At 41.6% G+C, this 25,694-nt stretch overlaps 1 protein-coding gene across 1 annotated transcript in view; it reads left to right on the forward strand.

Annotated features, from left to right (window-relative positions):
• ENPP6 (ectonucleotide pyrophosphatase/phosphodiesterase 6) overlaps window positions 1-23,869 on the forward strand; it is a 32,080-nt gene extending 8,211 nt beyond the window's left edge. Inside the window, exons 2-8 of the mRNA XM_030271270.4 lie at window positions 2,483-2,662; window positions 8,708-8,819; window positions 12,988-13,129; window positions 13,885-14,064; window positions 16,108-16,245; window positions 20,207-20,330; window positions 21,121-23,869. Of these exons, the coding sequence (XP_030127130.4) occupies window positions 2,483-2,662; window positions 8,708-8,819; window positions 12,988-13,129; window positions 13,885-14,064; window positions 16,108-16,245; window positions 20,207-20,330; window positions 21,121-21,344 (1,100 nt within the window). The 3' untranslated portion in view covers window positions 21,345-23,869. The remainder of the gene's footprint in view (window positions 1-2,482; window positions 2,663-8,707; window positions 8,820-12,987; window positions 13,130-13,884; window positions 14,065-16,107; window positions 16,246-20,206; window positions 20,331-21,120) is intronic.
• Window positions 23,870-25,694: the final 1,825 nt, after the last annotated feature.

The raw sequence follows: 25,694 nt of genomic DNA on the forward strand, positions 1-25,694 counted from the left end.
GACTCTCTAACACCATGTTGCTATTTTGATAATGATTCAAAAGAAGTAGACTAAAGGTAATTTTCTTAGGCTGGGTAAAACAAGTGAAAATGGGATATAAAGAAAAAGGGTTGGATGGATGACCCAAAAGAAACGTGAGAAATGGCTTTAATTCTGTGTACAAGTATCCTGGGGGGAGGGGGCAGGTGCAGAAATCCCAGTTATTCCAGGGCTTTTCAATCTAGTGAGCAAGGATCAGAATAGCCATGGTTGAAGATTAACAAGGGTCAAAAATAAAATTAGACATCAGGCATACTTTTGAACATTATTAACTGATGACAAATATTGGGAGGAGCAACCGAAGGAAAAGGTTAATTGCTTGATATATATTGATGTCTTCCAAGGAGGTCTAGGGTCTTTCTGAGACACGGGCCTCGGGTAAGCAGACATGAATGACACTAAATGGTCATGTCTTTTGATGTGTTGCTCACCTGATCTTCCTTTCTGACCCTGTGAACCAGGGATGTCTGCAGTGAAAACTGATGCCTTATAGTCTTCTAGGCCAGTTTTTCCACAGTAAAAAAAAAGGATTTGGAGTCCATAGAAAATTGAATTAATCTAATGTGGAGAACAGAACGCTGTCCTCTGTATTAGTTCAAAGAGTTAATTAATTTTCCCAACAATACTACAAAGAACAATCTTCGATCTCTTCCTTAAAAAAGTGGACAAACAGTAGACCTTAAGTCCTATAGGATCAGTAGCAGCTAGAGCTCATTAATTCTACATGAAGACTACGCTATACATCACACCAATCCCTAATATGTAGGTTTCACGCTGACAGAGCTTCGGCACTGACCTGTAAGTTTCCAAGGCTGGCACAAATTGCCTGCTGCAGTTAATCGTGTTGGTAGATGCTTAGGAATTTGTGAACTTTAGGAAGCTGAGGTTGTCCTGTAAATTGTACAGCTGTGCTTTTGATGCACTATAGAGACTTCCCTTCTATCTCTTTTGAGACTTACAGAAAGAGAGCACTTAGCAGCCTGAAGAGAACAGATTACTGCCCATCCAATCCACCAGTTCTCCTATATTAAACCTGTTTGGGTTAGTATGATAAGTATTGACTGCCACAAACTGAGACTACTTTTTTCCTCTGGGAAGGAGGAAATGTTCTGCATAATTGAAATACTTTTTAGTAAGGAAGGAGAGTTCAAAGTCCATTTCAAGATCACATGCCCCCAAAGTATACACAGTCCTCTGCTTGAAATTACATCTTTTCAGAACAAGAATACCAAGGTTATTTCAGTTCTGATCACCATGCTCAGGCTCAAAATAATCAAATCCTTTTATCTGGATCCCTGCAATAACATGACTCACCAGCTAATGAGGACAGTCTATCACAGGCTTCAGTCATTGCTTTTTAAGATATGTAAATAAGGAACTTCCAGTACAACTTATTCTTCAACATTTCTTTTCCCATTTCTGTTAATTCATCTTCAGAATAATTATTAAAATATAGCATCTTTTCTTCTTGTACAATTACAAGACGTAGAAGATATCTCTCAGTTATTATATACTAGTTTCTTGTAATACAAAGTTGCCCAAGGATCCCTCAGTACAGGAAGAGGCCTGAACATGTCTGATGAAGTTATTGCTGTGCCCACAAGCAAGAACAAAGCATGATCATTACAAGAGAAAAAAAAAAGAAAAAAGAAAAATGAACAATAATGGAAAATAACAGTAATATATAAATGTGCTTGCCTAGTTTTTGCCTGTTTGCATAAAAACAATGTGCCCTATGTATCAAGGAAGGGGAAATGCAAATTTCTCAATCTTTGTTCTATGTTTTGAGATTGTGCTCTTACCACCTTCTGTTCACAGCTTGCTTCCACGGCCCTCTGGTTGTGAGTGCGCATGGGTACCTTAAAATGGCCTCAGACTTGGCAGGTGTAGGGTGTGTAGAAGGAGTCAGGAGTCAGGCAAACATGTGGCACCCCTGGGCTGCTGCTGACATAGTTTCTGTGTGGGGCTGGGTTTGAAATGCTGAGCAGGACACGGGGTAAAAGGTTTGTTTCTTCTGGCCTCAGCTGTCTAAAATTTGGCTGCCTGAAGCTGGGAAAAAGCTGTGTTCTTTCTCTACCAATAATTGAGAGCATATGCACCTCCAGATACCTGAGATGCCTATCTTAGGGTAGCATGAATAGCTTTCTAGACATGACTCTTCTTATCTGTTGATTGTGAAAGGAACACAGGGAGCTGACAAACTTCAGCAACTAAGTTTTGGGTGTCTGAACTGGGGGATTTAGTAATCAAACTGGAGCACCTCAGTGCAAGGTAAGAGTCAGGGAGATTTTATGAATGGTTGCAAGGTAAAAGATCCCTGAATTCATGACAGGACTTTAGCTGATTTGCTGGATGATCCAGTAGTAGCGGTGGTGGTGCTACCAGCATCCTTCTATTGAAGGACACCAGTCTGATTGTGCTGCTTTTTTCTCCACTCTTGAAGGTCGCCACTGCGAGGTCCATCAGATGACTGGAAACTACATGTGGGACCAGAAGGCAAATGTATCATTTGATATTGGTGTGAATAAAGAAAGCCTGCTGCCTCTCTGGTGGAATGGATCAGAGCCTTTGTGGGTCACAATGATGAAAGCTAAAAAGAACGTTTCCATGTACTACTGGCCAGGTTAGTATGTGAAAAATTGCTACAATGCGCCTTGACATCTGAGCACTCCACATGCTGTAGAAATGGCTCTCTAATACAGTTCTGAAATACAGATAGGAATTTTATGTGCTTTACTAACCAGGCATAGAAATGAATTAGCTTTTCTTTGGTCATGATCATTTGCAAATGCTTAGAAAGGAGAAGACTGAAGTGTCACTAGAGGCAGCTTTCCACTAAATGCTAGTTTCAGGAGGGTGCTGGCTTGAAGAGTATCCCCTCCTCCATCAACTGCTTTTTCCTCTTGCCCACCTGTAACTTCTGCTATGCTGAGTGATTGCTCCATGAATGGTTCATGGTCCAATGAAAGTTAAACAGTAACCACTCTCCCCCAGCGCTTCTTTGGTTTTAATCTGGAAATTAGTAGCTGAGAGCTGAAGATGATCTGCTGTGTGAGGACAAGAAAATCCAGCTGAAAGCAAAGCATCCTTGTCCTCTAGTCCTCCTTCACTGTTAATTCCTCTGTAGTCCCAGTTGCTCTGAGTCTGAGCCATTCATTTGGGGGGACTTGGCCTTTCTGTTCCTCATTTGTTAGATATTAGACCAGTGGAATGACTAGGGATGTGTAATAATGAGTCCTTTATATCAAACAGAAGTATTGTATCCCCTTAGGCTATACATTTAGGGACTCACATGGAAATAGATGTTCCATCTGAGCAGCCAGACCAAATCCCTTGCAAAGCACCCAGATTCTCAACTGTTTCACCTTGTAACTGCTACCTACCCTAAGCAGTCTGCAGATATCCTCAATGTGCAGGCGCAGGCTGGAGGAGCAGTGCGCTGGTAGAAGAGCTGTTCTGAATACAGCCAGTGCCAGCAGGGCAGGGGCAGCTGACTCACGCCATGGGCTCCTGGCCAGCTTGTCTCTGCAGCCCAATGCACATGTGCCTGGCCACAGCCTTTCCATGCAATGTGGCTAAGGGTGTCCTGGCAAAACACCCACGATTCTCAGGAATAGGAAGAAAGTGTGAACCAAGATGAAAAACACTGAAAAGCCATCCAAAGTGTTTCTATAGTACTGAAAGGCAAAAAGATCTGAGGGTGACAATATTGCCTTATGGACTCAGAGGCAGTCAAAGAGTTTACATCAGCCGGAAAAAAGACTGCTTCCTACTGAAGACGTCTAAGTGATCTAACAGCAAGGCAAATAGTAGGATATAGAAATTATACAAGAATGTAGGAATTATTCTAAAATTTTACAAAAATATCTCTTTCTATAGACTATTCCATTTTAACTACTATTGTAATTGCTCTCAATAGGTATAATTGTGTATTGAATAGATGTAACAGCCTACAGAGAGCTGCTGAAATCAAAAAAAAACCAGTATCACTTCCCATTAACTGCCTTTGGACTTTACCTAGCTCCTTCATGATGCCCTTTGAGCAGTGTTTCCCAGGGAGAAAACATATTAGATATATATATATATATATATGTATATATCCCTGTATATATATATATATCCTCTTCACTCTGCCTGCAATTTCTAGCTGAAAATTGCAAGGAACAAAAGAGACGCCCTGTCCCCACTGCTTACACTCCCAAATGTATGCATTGAACTCTCTTATGACACAGGGAGAATTTTTGCATGGATCTGGCATTTTAGCTGTGGACTGTGACATATACCTCTGTCTGTCCTTAATTATTTATCTGTGATGGCTGACCTTTGGCAAAGCCATCAGTGCTTCAGTTCAGCAAAAGCTGAAGCACATGTTTATTTTATAGGTACTCATAGTCTCAAAGGACACATTGGCCATACAGGATCAGACACAGGAGGCAGACTGAAATATGGAGCTACTGAACTAAAATACAAGGCTGTTGGGCTGCAGTAGGACTCCAGGAATAACTGGAGTGAGCAGAAGTCACTCCAAATGCATTTGTTATGTTTTCCCTATACCATTTTTTTCCAACCATTTTTGTTCCATAGCAAGGACAGAATCTTTTCTAAAAATTCTAGATCTATAATTTTAAAGCAAAATTCTTAACAAGCCATTTGAATGGGGAGCGATACCAAACAAAATGAAAATAAAACCCTGAGATTTAATAACCAAGGTGAGCAGAGGTCCCACAGATATTTGCACTGCATATGATCTGCTATTAGTGATTAGCTTTCCAGCCTAAGGACACACTGCTGCTTAGTAATGAATCTTGCAATTATGATAAAGATTCAAGCAGGAAAAGTTTGGGAAACTCTTAATAGGTATTGCAATATATAGCCAAATCATCACACTTTGTTCAGAAGGATGCTATTTTCTCTTTAGACAGCAATAAAGACAAACAAGGTCAATGAACCATAGCAGGAATGCATTGGAAATGCCAGAGTACTGATTCCCAGGATTAGCTTTTACCAGCCTCATTTCCTCCTCAGAGTCAATTCCAAGCTTTGCAAAGTCTGAACCCAAAATCTGCTGCTTCATTTTCTTCCCTATGTTCCTCTCTCATGTATAATCACTGCCTAAAGGAAAAAAATCCAGACCCCAGCACACAGGAACACAATAGGAGAGCTCTCAGATGTGAATAACCACACAGCTTTATCTGTGAGCCTAACATAAACCCAGCAAAGACAACTCATGGGCAGAATGCATCTGAGATCTCTTGATTCTAGAAGCAGAGGAGCCAAACTATTGCCATGCTGGGGGTCCCAAACACCAATTCTGTCAAAACATATGGCCTTGCCTTGTAGGGACGTTTTTCTCACATCCAGGTTGCCTGTCCAAAGCACTGCTGTTCCAGCAGGTGGAGAATGCTCAGAGGAGTGCAAGAGCCTCCTGGCAGTACCACTGAGGTCAAAATCTACCAGTGGTCCTCACCCTCAGCCCAGTAAGAGGCGTCATCCCAGATGCCCAAGCTCCTTCGTTTGCCAGCAGCCTATGCAACTACTTTAGCTGAAGTGCAGTGACAACTTCTCTAAACACTGAAATGAGAGACAGAGGGGGGAATAAAAATACTCTAAACTCAACTTCTGCCATGTAAACATAATATTTACCAGACCACACAGCTAGTCTGGAAAATTTTCAAAATTTTCTGTTATGACATGAAGTGTCCAACTGTTAAATAAATGTTTAGAAGTGCAATTTAAAGCTGGCAGAGATTCAGGTCTGCATGTGAGATAGATAAAGAGGGGTTTATCACTCTGAAAGAAGTCCTTATTCCTGCTCCAATAGTTCAGGTTTTTAAATAAAGGTTTAGCATCATACAAAATGATGCAAAAGTATCTAGCATTACATCTTAGTAAATACAGCTTAATTATTTAGTTTAACCAAGAAAAACTTAGCATTCCCTTTGGCTGCCTCCAAATCTATTTAAATTTTATTTTCCCATATTATCGAAAAGAGAAAATTTACCATCTCTCCTGGCCTCTATCAAAATGAAAAAATGAAATTTAAGTATTAAAGGGCCTTCCTTTCTTCATGGCCAGTATTTTGGACTTGTAACAAACCTTAACATTAAAAACCCTAATTTAAGTTCTATTCATCACAGAGGTTAAAAAAAAAAAAAAAGATAAAAAAAGGAAAAGGAAGCTCTTGGTGTCTAAATGTCTTGAATTTCCAATGGTACGTCAATGAACCGCACACTTGAAGACCACTATTTCATGGCCAAAATGATTAAATGATTTCTAATTCTTGCTACCCTGTAGTCGTTTACGTCATGTTCATCACTTGACAATCTAGAAATAGCAAAGATATCTCAGAAACTAAAATATCCCAGATCCCCAAGAGGTTAATGCTCCTAGTTAAAATTATCTCATGAGTAATTCTGAGGAATGTTATTTGAGAAAATTACAATCTGATGTCAGTATCTGAAGAAAAAAGAGGCAAAATGGTCATATTAGTCACTGGCTCTGAGCAGTCATCCACCTGAAGTTAAACACAAGGTATTTCTAACTACTTTCAAATGCATTCTTAAATTCTTACCTGGTTTTGGAGATAATCTTGAGCCAGACTCAACTATGAAAGGAGAAATTGACTCCAAAGTTCCAATTCAGTCCTGAAATACTAGCAAAGCCCACAGAGGACAACTACATCACCTCTAGCATCTGAGGTAGCTGAAAGCCCTTGTTTTGCTGATGGTAGCGCCCAGAACATCCTACAAAAGACTGGAGCTCTGTGCCTTCAGGAAAGGGGACTTGTGGGTACGACTTCAGGCCATTAATGGAATACATTTTTCTGATTATTTGGTTAAGTATCAGCTTGGACCCATCTCTGCTGCATAGTGCAATTTCTTGGGGATGCTGTGGGCAGATGTATAGGAGTTTATTGTGGGGTGATCTAGACAGTCAGTTTTTGTCAAGTCATCTGCTGGCTGTTTATCCAGGCTGCAGACAGCTCATGGTGGATCATGGTGGAGGGATGAACGCTGAGGTATTTTCATGCAAAAAGTGGAAGATTACATCATATGTTTGGTGCAACAGGGGAAGAATTAAAAATAAGCACCATCCCACAATTTTACAAAAATAAAAATTAGATATAGCTTCAAGAGTAGGCAAATGTGTTTTTACAGGAAAAGAAATCAGTTGACTATATTTGATGTTTATTGTTGCAAATAATTAATTAATCATAACAGATGGGGCCACTTGAAACACACAAATCATGTGGAGACCTGGGAGCTGCTACCACAGGCAAAGAGACTGAATCTGTTATGTGTGCTATTGCCCTTTATCTTTTGGAAAGGATAATTTCCATCTGACTTATCTGGCTTTCTGCAAATCATTTAAGGTTTTAAAAATTTCCTAAGCTTAAGCATTTAAGTTTTTCTAATTTTTCATGGTACTCCTGAACCATCACATCAGAAGACTCTTAGCCAGCTTGGCCTGCAAGCAGTGTGCTTTTCCCTGCGTCCCAGTACTGCACCTGAGTGATGTGAGCTCATGGGAGCTGAGATGCAAGACAGACAGACTCTCTTTATTGAGTGTCCCAGTAAGCAAACCACTGTAAATCACCTCTGCTAGTAGCTCTGCTTGCTCTAGAGCCCTCTCTGTACTTACACCTCCTTCTTATGCCCCAAGCAACAAGTCAACTTATGACAGTCCTTAATGCCTTTCACTTTCCTCCCAGAGGAGAAGCAGAGGGACCCAGATGTACAGATTCAGGCTTTGGCTTAGAGATGCCTTTTTGACCAGACTGTGTTGCTGTGTACAGAGGCCATTTTGCAAAAGGTGGGGTATTTTTTTTGGTTTTGATGCCTCCTTGTGCCCTTTGTTTTCTGATGTGTTTCTGAATACATCAGAAAATGCCTAACTGTGATGGAAGGACTCTGGGGTTCTGGAATGATAATTTGCATTAATCCAGTATTTCTGGAAGGATACTTATTTTAAATATTAATATTATTCAGCAGCACAGTAACTGGAGAGCAAAAGGGCAAAGAAACCTCACAAAAACATGTTTTTCTATGTTCAGGGCCATGTTCTCCTGTAGGATTTGTTGCCATAAATTTTTAGGCCACAAAACAGACTTTATTTTGCAAGAAAGGCTGCAAGTTACCAAGAGAGCTAATTGGTTTACACTGTTTTAATAAGACCTCCTGGGAAACAGATACAATAGTGGAGAGCCAGTATCACATAATAAAATACAGTTTATAGAGGATATTGCAGTGTAAGATACAGCGTGTCTAACTGGAAAGTATTTGCTGAAGTTTCAGAGAACAATATCTAAACCTATTATGTTGGCAGCCGGGAAATGAGGTTATATGGCCATAGAAGTTAAAATATAAACCAGGTGGTGATTTAGGTGGAAATGGTCTGCCACGAGGGAATCAAACATTTTATTGTGGGAAGGTCACACAGAGACCTTCCTTTTGGAGAGGGAAATAAAAGGGTCCAATGTACAGTTTGCTACAATCACTTGTCAAACCAACCTCTCTCCCCTTTTCCTTTGCCAACCATATGGTTTCCTGCAGGGAAGGCATAAGGTAAGTAATGTCACAGGAGGTTTACAGACCTCAACTTGGACACCAGGGTGTGAGGTCTGTGATCAAGGTGAAATAGCAGAGCTTACCACATTTTTTGCTTGTAGGTTGTGAGGTCGAAATCCTTGGAGTCAGACCAAGTTACTGCCGCGAGTACTTCAGTGTCCCAACAGACAAAAACTTCGCAGACGCCATCAGCGATGCCCTTGAGTCTCTGTGGTACGTCACTAGATTTTGGCGGTGTGGGGATTCCTCTCCCTAGGACAAGTATTTGGATTTACTATCAGGGAGATTTTCAGGATGGGCTTCCAGGTAGGAAGATGAGGGCTGAGACTGCCTTACAGTATCATCATAGGATCAACACCGTAACAGAAATAGGCTTTATAGTATCATCATAGGAACAACACCATAACAGATATAGGCCCTTACATTAAGAGCGGAGGGAAAGATGTGCTCCTCTGTTTCTCTGTAGGCTGCAACAAGGAGGAGATTTAACTGCTTTTAATTTGCTGTTTCAAACAACTTCAGGATGGGCCTGTGCATGTCTATTCACTGACCTGCAAGAAAAGTCTTTGAAATGCTTGTATTTAGAGAGGGAATTTGGAAATTCTGAAATTCAGCTCAAGTCACTTGTTTATGAGACTGATGCTTTGGCTTTTTCTTCATTTTAGAACACCTCAAGCAAAATATTTTTTGAAAGGGCATTAATTTTGTGCAAATATGAGTATAGACTAGAGTAGAATAAAAGAGTTCAGTTGGAAAGGACCTACAACAACCATATAGTCCAACTGATGGGAATATATATCTCAGATAACTCCTAGGAAAAATGTGTTCTCCAGACCCAGCTTTCAAGTTCCACCACCTCTTATCCAAACATTTACAAGGGACAATTCCACACAGGGTGTAAAATCAGGGAAGATTGCACCACCACATGCAGCACCAATACCTTACTTTGGCTATAACTAAGTTCGTCCTTTTAAAGCCTTGTTGGTTCCATAATTAATCCAATCCTAGGAAACCCTTCTACTTTAATACTTGCAACTGCCGTAGCAATTAGTATCCAAAAAGTTTTGTATTCAGGTGCTGAGTGTTGATTTTTCTTGAAATAAAGTCTCCAAAATGATGAGAGCGCTGTTGGAAAAGTTGCTCCCAGTTGCACACTGGGCCCTGCTGCACAGATGCTCACAAATAAGGGTTGTTTGCAGCATGGGCTTAGACAGAAAGTTTCTGAGACCATGTGAGAGGTTTCTCCTGAAATTATTTAGCTTAGATTTAAAGAAAGTTACCTGCATGTGACATGAAGCCATATGTGCCATAGGAGGCTTTCTGGAGCTTTTGCAATGCTCTTAATTCAATGAATAAAAAAGGGAATGGAAGATGTAATACAGAAATTGGCTCTGACTTCTAGTGGAAACCCAGAATCACTGTAGAAAGATTTTTGGTCTCGTATAATTTTGGGATGGGTCAAGATATACTTGAAGTTTCTTGCCTGGTTTCCATGAAGCACAGTGTATAAGGGTGCTCAGTGCTGTTTTTCAGCTCTGTAACTGTGAACATGGTTAAAAATGAGGCACAGACTGTTAAAAGAGCCAGCCCTTCAAGCTGTTATTTTGGGTAGCTAGAGAGTTTCATTAGCTAATTCTGTCCAAGCCACAAGGCTGCCTGTTGCTGTCTGTGGTGGAAAAGGAAAGGGACACAATAGTGTTGGTGGAACAACTTGCAAGAGGTGAAAGCTGATGATTTCAAGAAAAGTGTATATCCCTGCCACCAAGATGTCATAAATAACAGCTACAGTCTTCTGAAGTGCCCAAATCCTACAGATCATTGCAGTGCAGCAGGAGGTCCTGTTGCTGGTCCTGTTTACGCACCATCCCTGGTGAATTTCTTCCTGAGTTCTGTCCCTTTAAACTAAGTGCCCTGTCTCCAACAAGGTGGGAAAGAGGAAAAATGAATGATCTTAGGTAAAATTAATAATCAGGTTTGGGTGTAAATACTGCAGGGACTTAAAGTAAGAAGGGAGGGTAGAGAATGAACAGATTAAAAATCTGGTAGGTTTTCCTTATTCTTTCTCTCATTCATCCTCTGTTTATTTCTTTAAGATTTAGAAGAAGTTCCATGCTGCTGTGCCAGCCCATAAGAAGTAAAGCCTCTGAAATCCTTTTATTGCAGACATATTCATTTAGCAGGATTTAGCATCCTCAAGTAGAAGAGTCTTGAGCTTGTCATCTATATCTTTCACAAGTGCTGTTGACTTTTGAACCTGTTCAAAGACTGGCAAATGCAGTGTGTTTCCTTTTCACACCCTAGGTAATTGGAAAAGCCCATTAGGCTGAGACTGCCCTTAGCTATGGCCTGTGGCAAGGGCAGTCTGTTGCCTGGAGCAGTGCCTTGCTCAGTAGCCCTAATGGCAGGTATTAGTTAAAGAACTGCACTTGGGCTCCCAGCATTAGCAAACCTTGCAGGGACTCCAGGATAGAGAAGTACCTAACTCATCAGGGAGACACTGAGCTTCTCTTGCAACCAAAGGAAATTATCCTTCAGCAATGTTCTCCAGTCTTTTCAAACAGGTGCTTCAAGACCAGTATTTGGACTAAGAATACTCAAAACAAAGCATCTGTTTTTGGCAAGTGAAACTAAATCTCCCTTTGAATCTTTTCAGTAACTTATGGGCTGTTGTAATCTACCTACCTTCCTGGAGAAGTGTCATCAAGTCTGCAATTGTACTTGCAAAGTGTGCTGGTAGAATATGAAATACTTTTTGGTGTTGCCATCAATGCTGTCCAACTTTCTTCAGCAATCTTTTCTAAGTAATTTATTTGGAAAGAGAGCGGTGATGGAAGAAGACAGGACTAACAGAATACCTCTATCTAAAGACAGAAATACTTCTCCTATGCAAACCATGATAAGGGTTTTCTTAGAAAACTCTTTTTTTTCCATAAAAAAAAAAACAGACAAAAATGGAAACAAAGTGAAACTCCTGACATCCTGTACAAAATCCTGCAAACTCCTAAGCGTGCTGCATTACTGGAGCTTCTCCCATTGAAGTAATTTAATATTCTTCCTTACAGCATTGAGTCCTCATAGAGAAATCTCACCACAGCCTAAATGAGATCACTTGTTTTATGCGATAGATCTCTTTCTTAGCTTCTATCTTGATCAAAATTATAATTTACTTATATGTGAGAAGACATAAATTAGTTTAAGTAGCTCATAATACAGGCACTGCTGCAGAAGAGAACTATTTCAGTAGGTTCAATGACTGTGTATGCAATAGAGAAATTGCAGGGTTAAATTTTAGAAAGTAATTTATGCCTGATACAGATGGAAAGTAATGCTTAAAATGAAACTGAGGAGATTGGAGGGCCACTTCATTTAAATTATTTTAAACTCTTGAGGAGTGAGAAACAACTCTGTTCTTCAGGGCTGCTTCTCTGAGGCCTTCTACAAACTGAGAAATGCAAATGACAGATGGTAATTCATTCACTCAGTCCCTCACCTCTGATTTTCCTCCTCTGTTCCACTCATTACACCAGACTACCCAGGTGTCTTTAATCAGAGATGCTGGACTAACAAGTCTTTTAGTTGGGATCTTCATATGGATGAGAGCATGTAATATGGATGGCATGTTCTGCCATATATTAAGTACAGCACTAAAAGATTGGGTTTGAACTTCAGTAGTATAGGTTTGTGAGTTCATCCACACAGCTTCTCTCAGGGAGATTTGCAGTGAACAATAAAGTGATCATGAAAATGAAATTAAGCACTGATGTGTGTGCTATCCCCAGTAATTAGGCTGAGAGCAATCAATGCAGAAAAGTGCAATCAGCTAAACTTGTGCAATTCTGAAGTTACCTTAGTTTCCCTTGCTCATGTTCCTGAATAAAACCCTCTTCTAAAATCTCATCCCTGTTCATACTGCTTGGTGTTTTGTAAGGTAGAGCACATCCCGAGTTAACCTCTGTGGTTTGGAAGACCTCACAGAGGAGAAAGCCAGAAGTGCCAAACTTTAATTAAAGCACATTTGACTGGTAATTCCCATAATCCTTTTAATAGGGGCATTCAGCACAGAAATCAGAATTTCTTTGTTATTAAAGGGAAAGCTGCCCTCCTAATTCAAAGAGGTTAGCAAAGGACTGCCAGGCCAGCCTGTGCTTCCACATGGCAGTTTCCACCTGCTGCCTCTGATGGGAGTCTCAGGCAAACTCAGGAGACTCTGGGTGTGAATAATGAGCCCAACAGTGCAATAGGTAGTAGGATGGATGGCATAGGCTGGAAACAAAAAACAGGGTTTTGTGGCTCTACATGCTTGTGAAGACAAAAATGCCAGTAGCCAGGAGGTCTCCATGTGTGTCAGCCTTTCACTCCTTGCCCTCTCTCCCACACCCAGCAACAACAGTGCCGAGATGGCCGCAGTGTACTATGAGCGCATTGACGTGGAAGGCCACCACTACGGCCCTTCGTCCCAGCAGCGGAAGAAAGCTTTGAAGGAAGTGGACAAAGCCTTGAGCAACATGATCTCACTCATCAAGGTGAGTGGCAGCCATAAACCCAGCTCCTGGGTGCCTTTGGAAAAGGCTTTTAAAACTGGTCTTAAATGGGCACTGACATTATAACCCTCCTGGTAGATTTATACCAGTAGCTCCAGGAAGCCACAAACCAATATATGTGTTGCTCTGTTCATTACTTGTGTTACCATCTGAACTTCATTGTAGGTGAATGTATCAAAACTGTGTGTTTCCTAAGGTTTGTGGAATCAGACAATTACCTTTTATACTGGTTTTTATGACAGTATTCAGATCTCTGTACTTTAAACTTGGTTTTTAAAAAGCATTATTGAAATGATTTTGCAGAGAGAAAATCTTTTGGGTAAATGGTAATTCTGTGAATATTTCTGACATTTATAAATGCTGTTGGAGTTTTTATGTGTTTCAGTGAAAAGAGGAATATGTATCTCAATTTCACTAAATATTAAAAACTCTAATGCTAAGTGCTCATGTTTGGGAGGGAAAGAGAGAAACACCTCTTCCACAAGTGGCATCATGGCAAAATTGCTGCATGGACTTGTTTTAGGAAAACTCTGGTGCTAACCTCTCAGACTCTTCCAGAGCAGCGAGTAAAACTGGATGTCCACCATTATGGGTGGTGGCAAAGCACATTGCAGGGCATTAATGGGCATGATCCTTCTGGTTGACTTCCATAGAATCACTGGAGGTCAAAAGGTGATTTAAATTTTCCAGCAAAGCTCTTACATGGCCCTAAAAGATGTCACGCACTTTCTTCACAGAGCAAAGGCCTTCAGAATGATATCAATGTCCTCCTCTTCTCTGATCATGGGATGACAGACATCTCTTGGGCAGATAAAGTGATTGAGCTGAAAAAATATATCAATATGAGTGATACCATACAAATGAAAGACCGAGGTCCTGTTGTGAGCCTCTGGCCAGCTCCAGAGAAGCATGCAGAGGTGAGTGCAGCCTAGTTGTACTCCTCAGTTTTGTGTTTTCTCTTAACATCCAAATACTGCTCTCAGAGATATGTGCAAAAATCAGCTTTTATCAGGAGTCAGACTTTGATCCTGTGACACCCTTGTGACGCTGGCTTCCAAAGGAAAGTCACACCAAGCAAATTAAAAGGCATGAACTTTCATTGTTACATGGCAAGGACACATGCTTTTAAACCCCACCCCTATTAGCTTCTGATAAATAGCTAAAAGATTTTAGTTCAAAATGTACTTTTAGGCTTTTATATGTATTAGTCAATTTATTGACACTCTAGCTAGGATCTTGAAATCATCTGAAGCAGGTTCAGACATTCATATTCCAGTAAACTCCCACTGAGGAAACCAACTCCATTAGACCAGAATTGCAAAAAATATTTTTTACAATATTGTCCTTGGAGGAATTTTTGATGAAGCATGTTGGATTGAGTCAACCATAAAAGCTCAATGCTAGAACTTCAAGGTTTTGAGGGATAAATTAAAACAATAGAGAAAATAATTTAAAATCACTTGAAAATAATCAAAATGTAGTTTCTCTGACTAGCAGACAAGTATATTATAGTTAACATAAAACCAATGCATTTCATTGGTTATTTCAAGTCATTACTGCTGTCCTCAGAATATAGATGAGTGGATGTAGAAAATGGGCAAACTGTTCCCCAGGCAAATAGTTTTGGTTTCTACATTATATTTTATCCAGTTACAGTATATTGTAGCCTGTGCAATAAGGGCAAGTTGCAACTTCACACAACCATGGGGTTTCATCTGACAAAGCTCTTCAGCACATGCTTCTCTCTCATTAAACAGCCTAATATTCCTAAGGAGAGTAAAGTACAATGCCTTATATTATGGTTTTGTTTCCTTCCTTCATCTCTTTTCAGGATTTCTTACTGGAGGTCTGCTTCTTAAGAAAAATAAAGTTGATTTTTAGTTTCCCAATAGCTAGATTCTCTATTTCTAATGAATTTTAAAGAGCTATGTTTATGAGTTGGAGTGTATTATAGCACAGAGGTTATCATCTCTAAGAATTACCCCATTTCAAAGCACCAGAAGTACTGGTGACCACTCTCTAGCCCCGGTCATGGTGGGAAGAATTGTGCATCACACTCTGATGCTGTCCTTATGGTCACTGCACGTCAGTGCACATATCTGGCACACATACATGCACAAGGGTGACTTAGCTGAAAGGCTAGTGAAGAACCTTTCATTCTTTGAAGAACTGAGCTATTTATTCCTGAAGATTATTAATATTTAACTTGTTAAAGAACATTATAAAGTCTGGGAACTCCAATAGCTGCCTTCTCTTTGGCACATGAACATATTTTCCAGTCATTTAAAATCTATTTTCTGAATAATTTGGGATGTAATGACATTTGTGTGATTATATTTCAGACAGTATGATTAATATTAATAAACCCCTTGCATGGCATTGTGCAGATTCAAAGCTGCAGGCTTTGGCTAATTAATCTCACATCAGATAACTAACGAAGCAGATAACTGAGCACTATCAATCCCTTGATAGTGATTGACTGGGTAAGTACAAGAAACACAGGTGAGGTGGCATTCATTCTCCACTCATGAGCACAAAGAGGGAATGAGTGGCAGATGCTGAAGACAATATTGCTTTCCCACACCTGTACACAGTCCACATGGTACCTTTGAGTGTCCCACCACTTCACTTGCTGCCTCCTGGGAAGGTGTGGTTTCTCCTGGTCTGTTTCTGAAGGCTGGTGCATTCACATGAATACATTTATGAACTTGTGTATTATAAATACACATAATATATGAATTCCTATGTGTTTATGATCCAAGTTTTTAGAATCTCCTAAAGCACATAAGCAGCCATGTCCAGCCATGATCTTCGGACAGGCAAAGTCCTGGTGTGAATGTGCTGATGATTAGCCATTACAGGGGATTAGCATTTTGCAAATCCAGGTGTTTTCATGTACCCATTAGTGTATTTATGACCTTTACAGCCACATGGTGTCCTAACATTCATTTCTTTTGCAGATATATCAAAAATTGAAAGCTGTGGAACACATGGATGTTTATAATATACAGGATATTCCAAACAGGTTTTTCTACAAAAAAGGAAAATTTGTGTCTCCACTAACTCTTGTGGCTGAAGAAGGATGGTTCATAGTAGAGGTAAAGTATAGAAGCAAAATACTTAGACAGGAACATGAAAAGGGGCAATATATTGCTGATCATTGAGTTAAAGTCAATGGGCTGACAACAAAACCAATGTCAAATTCAGCTGTGTGCTTAAAAGAACTTAACGGTATTGCAGCTATCCTAAACGCAGACAGTTAAACAGTCAAGATGCCTCTTTTTTCTTTGTTGTCATAAAGCAGTAGTTCTTGTATTTCACATTCCAATTTTGTTGCCTTACTCTTCTTCACCCCTTGCCATCTACCTTCATTTCAGACATAAAAATAGTGTTTCCATTTCAAGTCCTTATTATTTCCTCCATTCAGCAGTACCTTGTGGCAATTTTTGCTTCTGCCTGGTTTTTCTCCCACCAGACTGTTCTAAAAATGCCCCATTTCTCCCAAGCCCACCAGTCTGAAAAGGGTCTTTTCAGATTTACTCCTCAGGGATTCCCAGTGCACACACTGAATACCTGGGAACTTGTTAAGCAGAGAACCCAATATGAAGAGATTTTTCATACTAACTTATTTTCTTACTTTTAATTGCTGTTGTTACTTTGTCCTTGTGTCACTACTGGGCACCTCCACATTACAGATACTAATTGCATCTCAGCACAGCTCAGAGGGTGAGACAACTGTGTATCTTCTAAGGAGGTAAACTGAGCAGTGGTATTAAGTGATTTGCCCAAGGACATACAAGAAGTCAGTAAGCTGGCAAAAGAACCACGGAGTCCTGGATTTCTTTCGTGTCCCAGCATAGTGCACTTCCTTGCCTTGTAGGTTATTGTAACTCAGCTGAGCATTTTTCATGGCCTTCAGAGGTACTGCTCACCAAGCTTTGCTCAGTCCACACTACAACATTTCTCACTAGCCAACATGAATTTGGCATAATAGTTTCTGCAGCTGAATAAAAATGCACCTCTAAAAAAACCTGATGGCTTTTGAATACAGCTGGGTGAGTACCACATTTCTGATTAAAAAAAAAAAAAAAGGCATAAAAAGCCAGAGTTAAGATTTAGACAGGTGAAGTAGGAATCTGAAACATTTTCTCCAAAATTATTTTTTAAAAATACAACTAAACTCTCTCTTACAAAAGTTCAAAATAGAACATTTTTACATATTCTGTAGGAAATAAAAAAAAACTTAAAAATCATTGAAAGTCTGACAAATCTTAATAACAGTGCAGGAAACACTGCTGCTATGATAATTATTTCTGTCTCTCTGCCCATTCCTTCCTATTGTTTCTGATTTTCAAGAATGTCCTCTCATTAATGCTATCAGATTTTCCTTCTCTTTGGTACATTTTCATTATCTGTGAATGGGATGTGAAAATGAAAGTTTCCTGTCATATTTTTAAAGACATTATTGAGCCTTCTATTATACTTCCTGCCCAAACCACTGAAGAGAGGATGTGCAGCTCTTCTCTCTCATGCTCCCAGGGTTTTTAAGCTCTCCGTTAGCTAGTGGATAGCTAAAAGCTGTTTGAAAAGGGGGATTTTGTTGTTGTTGGTGGTTTTTGAAAGAGACAAAGGGGGTGTATCTGGAAAGTTGTTTTCCTCATCACGGAGCATAGGAACTGAAGCCCATCTATGTTTTTGTTAAAGCAGGATGAGGAGGGATTTTGTGCTATATCAAAGGTGATCTGCTCATATGACCTTGTTCCCTTCACACAAGTGAGTGGTCCCCATCCTTTGGGCCTAAGATCCCGCAGCTGCTCTCCTGTGTGCAACAATGGTGTTAGCCCTCAGGGCTGCATGCTCACTCTGTACCCATCCCAGTGTACTTTCCCAACGTCTAGATCAATTGCAGCACGTTTTCTAAACATGCACATGCAGGGAAAAGTCCATGGTCTGCAGTCTCAGATATGCCTGTTTCATCTTTGACAAGGATTGCTAGCCCAGGCTTAGTCTGACTATGAAAAATTACATCTTGGGCAAGAAAAAATTACATCCCATTTGGACTTGCCAGGCAGGCACACTAGTGTGCTGCCAGAGTCCTGGCCTCAGAGAAGCCCCAGGAGTTTTTGGGGGTTGCTGTAAGGCAGAGCCTGCTGCTCCAGAAGGGCAGTGCTGGGATGCTTGCACAGCCCTGTCCCTCAAGCTTCTGTCATTAGTGGTTCCATTTCATGAGCTCTCACTTCAGCTGCAGTTATGGAAGTCAGTAGTACGTTTTCTGACTCAACTGGCACCAAAAATGATGGTAATTACTGTGCCTTTGCACATTCTGTTGCGAGTAGGTGTCTCCTGATGTCTGGGTGGGTTATGGAAAGCACACCATCTCCTTCTGCATTTGATATTTCTGTGGAAGAAACTGTGTCCAGGACATCTTCTAGGACCATGGAGGGGTGTAGGTATAGCAATGTCATGATAATGTTCCTGCCAAGGAACCACCAGAACTTTAAATGTGACTTCGCTTGTCTGAAGCTGATGCTGGCAAATGCTGCGCAGATTGCCTGATGACAAGCAGCACACTTAATCCCCAGGAATCATGGGGAGCTACAGAATAAGGAGGAGCTATGGCAGGAAGAGGAGAAGGAGCTGGTATTCTCCTTGGCTTGCTCTGAGCAGGAAAATAGACAAGGACAAGAAAATATATTTGTTAGCTAAAATAGTTTAATTTAATCTCGAACAGATTACCCAGAGAAACTGTGGACTCGCTCACACTGGAGATGTTCAAGAACTGTCTGGATGCAATCCTTTGCACTGTGATCTAGGAAGATCCTGCTTGAGCAGGGAGGTTGGACCAGATGATCTACTGTGATCTCTTCTAACCTGACCCATTCTGTAGTATTCTGGAATTATTTGGTACATCTGCTGAGTATTACATTTTCTTTCTTAAGGAAGAAGATAAAAATCAGACAAAATAAATGTTTATAAAAGGAAAGGGATCCTCACTTAATCTGCTTTACCACCTGCAGGAGCTGCAGCACTTGCCCAAGTGGCAATGTGGGAAGCTCTTTTGGGGCATCTTCCGTCCTTCTGTGCCCGAGTGTGAAGGCTAGACCTGGACACTCTAGAGGACTGTGCAGCTCCTTCTCTGTAATTATCACAGAAATTAATGTCATGGGTCTGATGAACTGTCAGTTGATGCTCTTTGTTTAAGTGAAATTCCTGCCATAGTTTTGGGGTAATGTGGAGTGCCACATCTGTCTGCTGCTATCCCTAAGGAGCATGGGGCAGGAGAAACCCATGGACAGGTTGGTCCAGCATTTGATCAGCCCCTAGGGACTGCTGCTCTGACAGATATGGCACTATTGTTAACAGCTGTTAATACAAAGCAGGAGAAAGTAAGGAAGGAATTTGAAAATACAGCCTAAGTGCAATATGGGCGAGGAAGAACAAGATTTATAATGACAAATTAATAAAGCACAGATCCACTGAGCAAGGAAATAAAACAGAGTATAGGCCACAGAGAGTGGGACTGTCTCAGATCAGAGCCAGTGTTCCCTGGAACAAACCTCATTGCTTTTATATGAAAACAAGTAGGGAGAAGAAATAATAATTAGAAAATATCTAGTAAGGGTGATATTTGTATTTTTAGGATGACTAGTCAAATGGAGCAAAAAATTACTTATTTTTCTAGGGTGTCAATGGCATATGGGGCAGAACAACACCCCAGTAAACCCACGGGAGTGCGCTGGGTGGGTGAGCAGTGCTGCAGGCATGGGGAGAGGGCAGCACCTTCCTTACACATGTCACAGATGACTGTTGTACTTTGTGCTTGTGGCAGGAATCTACATGAGCTGTCCTTTCCTCCCAGCTGGGAGGTGGTTACTCACTGAGACAGCAAAGCCTGTCAGGAGGGGTCACCCCTCCTGGGCATGAGCTCCTGTGCAGGTCACAGCACAGTGTGGGGCCTGAAGGGGTGGTACAGCACATGGAGACACAACACAGCAACCCACAGTGCCCCAGCACAGCCCAGCAGGCAGGCACTAACCATGATCTGCTGTTGCCACCCAGAGCAGGGACAAGCTGCCCTACTGGGAGAACGGGACGGGGAGGAAGGAAGCCTGGCAGAATGGTTGGCATGGCTACGACAATGAGCTCATGGACATGAGAGGCTTCTTCCTCGCATATGGACCAGGTACAGTGACACCATTCCTGGTGTTCCACTTCCCCTGCAGCCCCGTGGTTCTCACCCCTGCATCCCTGCAGCCCTTGGCACATCAGGACCCCAATGAAGCACTCTGCAACACCTAAAAATTACAAATAGATGGCAGGATTTCCTCACTATGGAGGGTTTGTTGCACTGCATCTATTTTATAGCTGAAGAAACAGGGCAGAGAGATGTGAAGGGATTTGGTCAGCCTTTCTGTGATGTCCCAGTGCAGTTGCTAACTCTTTGCCCTGTTTTCCTAAATTTTGGCCTAAATTTTCAATTCTATTTGAAACACATGAATCCTGCTCTTGTCAGGGAATTCAGACTTGCTACACCAGGGCACTTTCTTTGGGAAGTCTACCTCACCCACCTGTCTGATGGGCAGACAGAAAAGTCCTGGTTTCTACTTCATCGGGCCCTTTAAACAGGGCAGAGCACCAGGTAGAGCACCAGGCTAATTGTATTGCACCAGTGAAAGCAGAATGTGAAATACAATTATGTCAGGCCATTACGTCTATCGAGCACATGTACTAAAGTAGCTCCTGTACTTAAAAAATCAGGGCTTTTTTAAGTTTTTAGAACAAAATTGGTCTAGAAGCAAAAATAATTAATAAATTTGTTTAAATTAAGGATTTTGCTGAGCTATGATCTAAATTGTATAGCATGCCACATCCCAGCCTGGTGGGTAAGTCCCAAGAAAGGCAAAGGAGCCCCTGCCTCACAAAACCCCACATTCCAGGGTTGCATGATGCTAACTCCTCTCTTTTGCCTGCAGATTTCCGATCCAACTACCGAGCGCCTCCCATCAGATCTGTGGATGTTTACAACATCATGTGCAGCCTGGCAGGAGTACAGCCACTGCCCAACAATGGCTCCTGGTCCAGGGTGGAGTGCATGCTCCGAAACACAGCCACCCTGGCACCACTCCCACCATGCAGCAGCTGTGTCCTGGCACTAGTTCTGCTCTCCCTGTTCACCAGGCAGATCTCCTTACTGTGATCCCTGAACAATGTCAGTCAGTGTCACCAGCAACTCCATCCTTCTCTGTTTGTTTTTTTAAAGTTCTTCATTTGAATAACAGCTTCATTAATAGAGTGCTGTCCCCTACTCCTCCATTGTGCTCCACCAGGCATGAATCTGACCCATCCTGCATTTACAATGGCTTTAACATGAAGCCAGGTTTTGTGCTGCTCCAAACACACCTAGGGACAGTGGGGTCACTCACCTAGATTTACAGCACTGCCAGTGAGGGCAGAATCCTGGCTGGGTATCCACAAAGTTTTCTGGTGGGTGCACATGGGGATCTCTGAGCATCAAACACACCTCGCCCCAGCATCTTTCACTGAGGAGCTCACTCTGGTTTGCCATACTGAGAAGTTCAGGAGTGGAGACCAACCTCTCTGCATTTAGCTGGGTTCATCCTGGTTCATCCCTACATCTCCAGCTCCACCAGCAGCAGAGCCCCATCTTCTCCTAACAGCATCAGCCAAGCCCCGTCTATACAGACACAGTCTTTAAAGAGCCAGGAGCTTTGCTGAGGGACCATAATGCTGAGAGAAGTGGGTCAGCAGGAGAGCAGTGAAAGCATCATAGTTCTCTCAGCTTTTCCTTCTTTATTTTCACCAACATGAGTACTGTCTCTGCCCATTTCCAGGGCCAGGCTTTCCTCACAGACCACAGTGGAAGGGAAGGCTGGGAAAGAAGAAAGTCACACAAATCTTCCACTTCAAAGCCAATGGAAAAATGAACAGACATCTGGACACACAAGGGTCAGGAGAACACAGGATGAGGAAGCCTGGCATTTAACAGCCTCTCTGCTTTTCCTGGTGAAGATAATATCCTCTGATCATATTTTGATATTTTATACCCAATTGAATTTCTATAGTTTTTTCAACATTTACTGCTCTTCTATCAGATTTTGTTCTCTATACCTCTGCCTGGTGATCAGCAGGTGCCTTTATTCTGCAGCAGGGAGATGTACAGATACATCTCCCACCCTTCCAGCTAATCCTGGTGATTTTTTCCACCATGGGCTATCAAGCACAAGCCAAGATGTAAGAGCAAAGTTAAATTAAACAGCAAGAGAGGATAGAGCTGTTGCCAGAGTTGCCTTCAGGAGTGCACAGCACTTTATCTGACATACCTCTGAACCAGGAGCTTTCAGCAACAAACTGCCTTTGGAAGGACTGAGATCCCTTCCCACGTAAAACAAACATCTAGAACTTACTACTCCTTGGATCCAGAGACAAGCACGATCCCGGTATGTGTGCTACAGTGCATTTAAGGGTGAATGACTACACTGTGGGGGAAAAAAAACAAACACCAAATTGAACTTCACAAAAGACTTCTGTAATAGCTGTAAAGATTTATGTAATGTGTTATTAAAGCTCAAGTGAACCATCAAATCAGTTGGAGAAAAATGGAAAAAATCAGGCTTTGTTATTAGACTGTTGAGTATAAAAGGCAATTTAGTGCTTTCGAAGCATTTGCAGTAGCTGTAAAACAAGCACCTATTGTTCAGAGTTCCCTGTTGCTCTTTAATGGACCAGGCTCAATGAAATCACTGGAGCACATTTTTAAAGGAAAAAAAATTTTAAAAATTAAAAGAAAAGTTTTTTAAAAAAAAGTCAGCATACAAGATAACTAAATTACCAAGTTTTGTCTGAAAATCATCAGGATAGATGCCATCAGTGCCTGCTAACTCTTCCACAATGCGTCAGTTTAAGTCTTACCAGTGAGGAGAAGCAAAGGTCTTTTTACAGAATAAATGTTTCTAAAGGTATAAGGGTAAAAGTATTCAGCTCCTCAGTTTTACAAACAGAAACTGAAAATAACAAATTTGGTCCCTTGATTGTTCCACAGATGGGGTATGACAAATGAAATCAAAACTGATCCTTGTGAGTACTTGTGTAACTCATTTTTGTCAGTGTTCACATGCAAATACTGAAGGGCAAATCCAATTGCAATATGATTTGTTTGCCCTTTATGCAAGAATTGTGTGTACGGTAAAAGACACTTGGTCTGTAAAAGCAAAATTTGATGGCAGACCTTCAAGAAGCTCACTAGCTTCAGGCGAACTACAGCTCATTATTTTTTGGAAAGTGCATCTTTCTTCCTCAGAAATGTCATACCTCTGAATCAATTCATGTTCTCATTCAAAAATCAAGTGTCTTAAGTCTTGCCTATTTTTCTGTATACTATGCAATGGAGGTGGGTGTATTTTAAAACCTATTTCTGAATGATGTTTTTATACAATGACTGATTGTGAATGAGTAAGTAATTCTAAAAATGGTGTTAGAAAAAGCACTTATTTGTAAATACTGTAAGATTTTTGAAGAAAAAATAGCCCAAAACCTTCCCTTCAGCACTTTGCCTTTCTTGTCTAATTGCTGCATCAAAGTGTGATAAACAGTGTTTGAGGCTTGTGCTGATTAATTATCAGAAAGACGAATGATAACATTGTTTAGAAATGGCAAAGTTGTCAGCATGTAAATTAAGGACATTAAATGCATCACACAAGATGATGTAGCTTGTATATGCAGTCCTTTTTTCCAGATGTATTTCATTATTTAATAATTTTGAACATCCATCCATTCATCCTTTTGAACATGTCATTCCCACTAGGCAGTGGACATGACAAAACATTTTGCACTTCTAAGAAGAGAGGTGAGCCCTGGATGCTCTCTCCAGACCCACTTTTCTAAGCCTATTGTGTCACCATCACATCGGATGCTTGCACAGAAATTAAGAACATTGTCCCTGGTATGAGGCTATCCAGAGCCCCCCTTTCCCAGTGGGAGATGGTGCAAATGTCAACAAGATCTCGAAAACCAGTGCTACAGGCCTCAAGGACAAGAGGGCCCTACTCCACTCTAAGCTCCACAAACCAACAATGTCTATGGAAGAGACTAATTTAATAGAAGTTTCCAAGCCTACTCAGTAGAATTTATCTCCTATATTAACTGACCACAGAGCAGGGAGTGGTGATGGAGGAGGACCAGTGCAGGTACACCAACAGGTCCTTTAATTTCCAGCAGGACTGTCTCTGAACCAGTAGCACTGCCAAGGTCTGCCAGAGATGCTCCCCTCATGTTCCATGAATATGGGTCCTCAGAAAAGGGAGGTGCTGAGGGACTACCTGCACAGGAATAAGTCTCAGTCAGCTCCCTATAACCGTGCCAAAAATGGCAATTTCACAGCTAAATAAGATGAGCCCTTTTTACCAATGACCTTGGTGGCCATGCAAGTGGCATGGCTGGCTAAGCTCAGCGGGTGAGCCCTCCAGCATTGCAGCCGGATGCAGCCTGCATTGCCTGCACAGACTGCAGCCCCGTGGATGGAGACACTTTGTCATTGGCCCAGACACCAGCCTGCGCCCTTCACAAGTACAGAGACTTTGCAAATAAGGGGTGAATGAGAAGGTTTTGTGGTGCTGGTCAACCTCCTTGTCTCCTAAATAACACATCACAAAATCACAGGTCTTCTGAGTTGGAAGGAACCTGCAAGGATCATCAAGTCAAATTCCTGACCCTTCACAGGACCATCCCCAAGAATCACACCATGAGCCCAAGAGTGATGTCCAAATCCCTCTTGAATTCTGTCAGGCTTGGTGATGTACACCTCAGGGGGAGTTGCAGACCAGATGAACTCTGGCCACTGGGAAGTGAAAGGCATTGGGAAAGCTCCGTGTAACATATCCTCACCTTCTTTTCCCTGTAGGGCTGTAGCAGAGAGGGCAGGTCGCAGCAAATCCAACTGGAATTTTTTAAGAAAACATGGCTTAATGATGAGAAAGGCTTGAAACCCTGTTATTTTAGCACAATATGTCTTTAACAGCTGTTTTAAAAGACAGCTTTCACACACACAGGAAAAGATTTTTTTGTGTATCAAAACACATCTAAGTTAAGGGAAGGTTCAAAAATAAGAACCTTTCAGGATTGCAGTTGGCTGGACACAGTAATTCTCAAGCTTCATGGAGATGAACTGCATGGATTGTATGGACTGTATGGATTATTCTGGTATTTCAAACACATGGAAATTGCTATGGACTTAAAAACAAGTATGACGTTATCCCAAATCTGTATCAATTACACCACTTCAGCTCTGCCAGCCCAGTTTCATCAGGAACCGCTCTGAGCTCAGGCACTGCCCTGTCTGCCCAGCCGGGTCTGCCCGAGATGCGGAACGCCTTGAGCAGCCGCACCGCCGCACCAAGGCTGCTGCCAGCCTGTTGTCCTCCGCTGGAGCCGCTCCAGGAGCTCCCCGGCTCTGTTGCACTGAGGAGCCCAGAAAGGGACACAGATTTCCCCACACACCGCCTCTCGCCCCGCTCGCCCACTTCCCGCCCGC

This window comes from Taeniopygia guttata, chromosome 4 (genome assembly GCF_048771995.1).
Source record: "Taeniopygia guttata chromosome 4, bTaeGut7.mat, whole genome shotgun sequence".
Lineage (NCBI taxonomy): Eukaryota > Metazoa > Chordata > Aves > Passeriformes > Estrildidae > Taeniopygia > Taeniopygia guttata.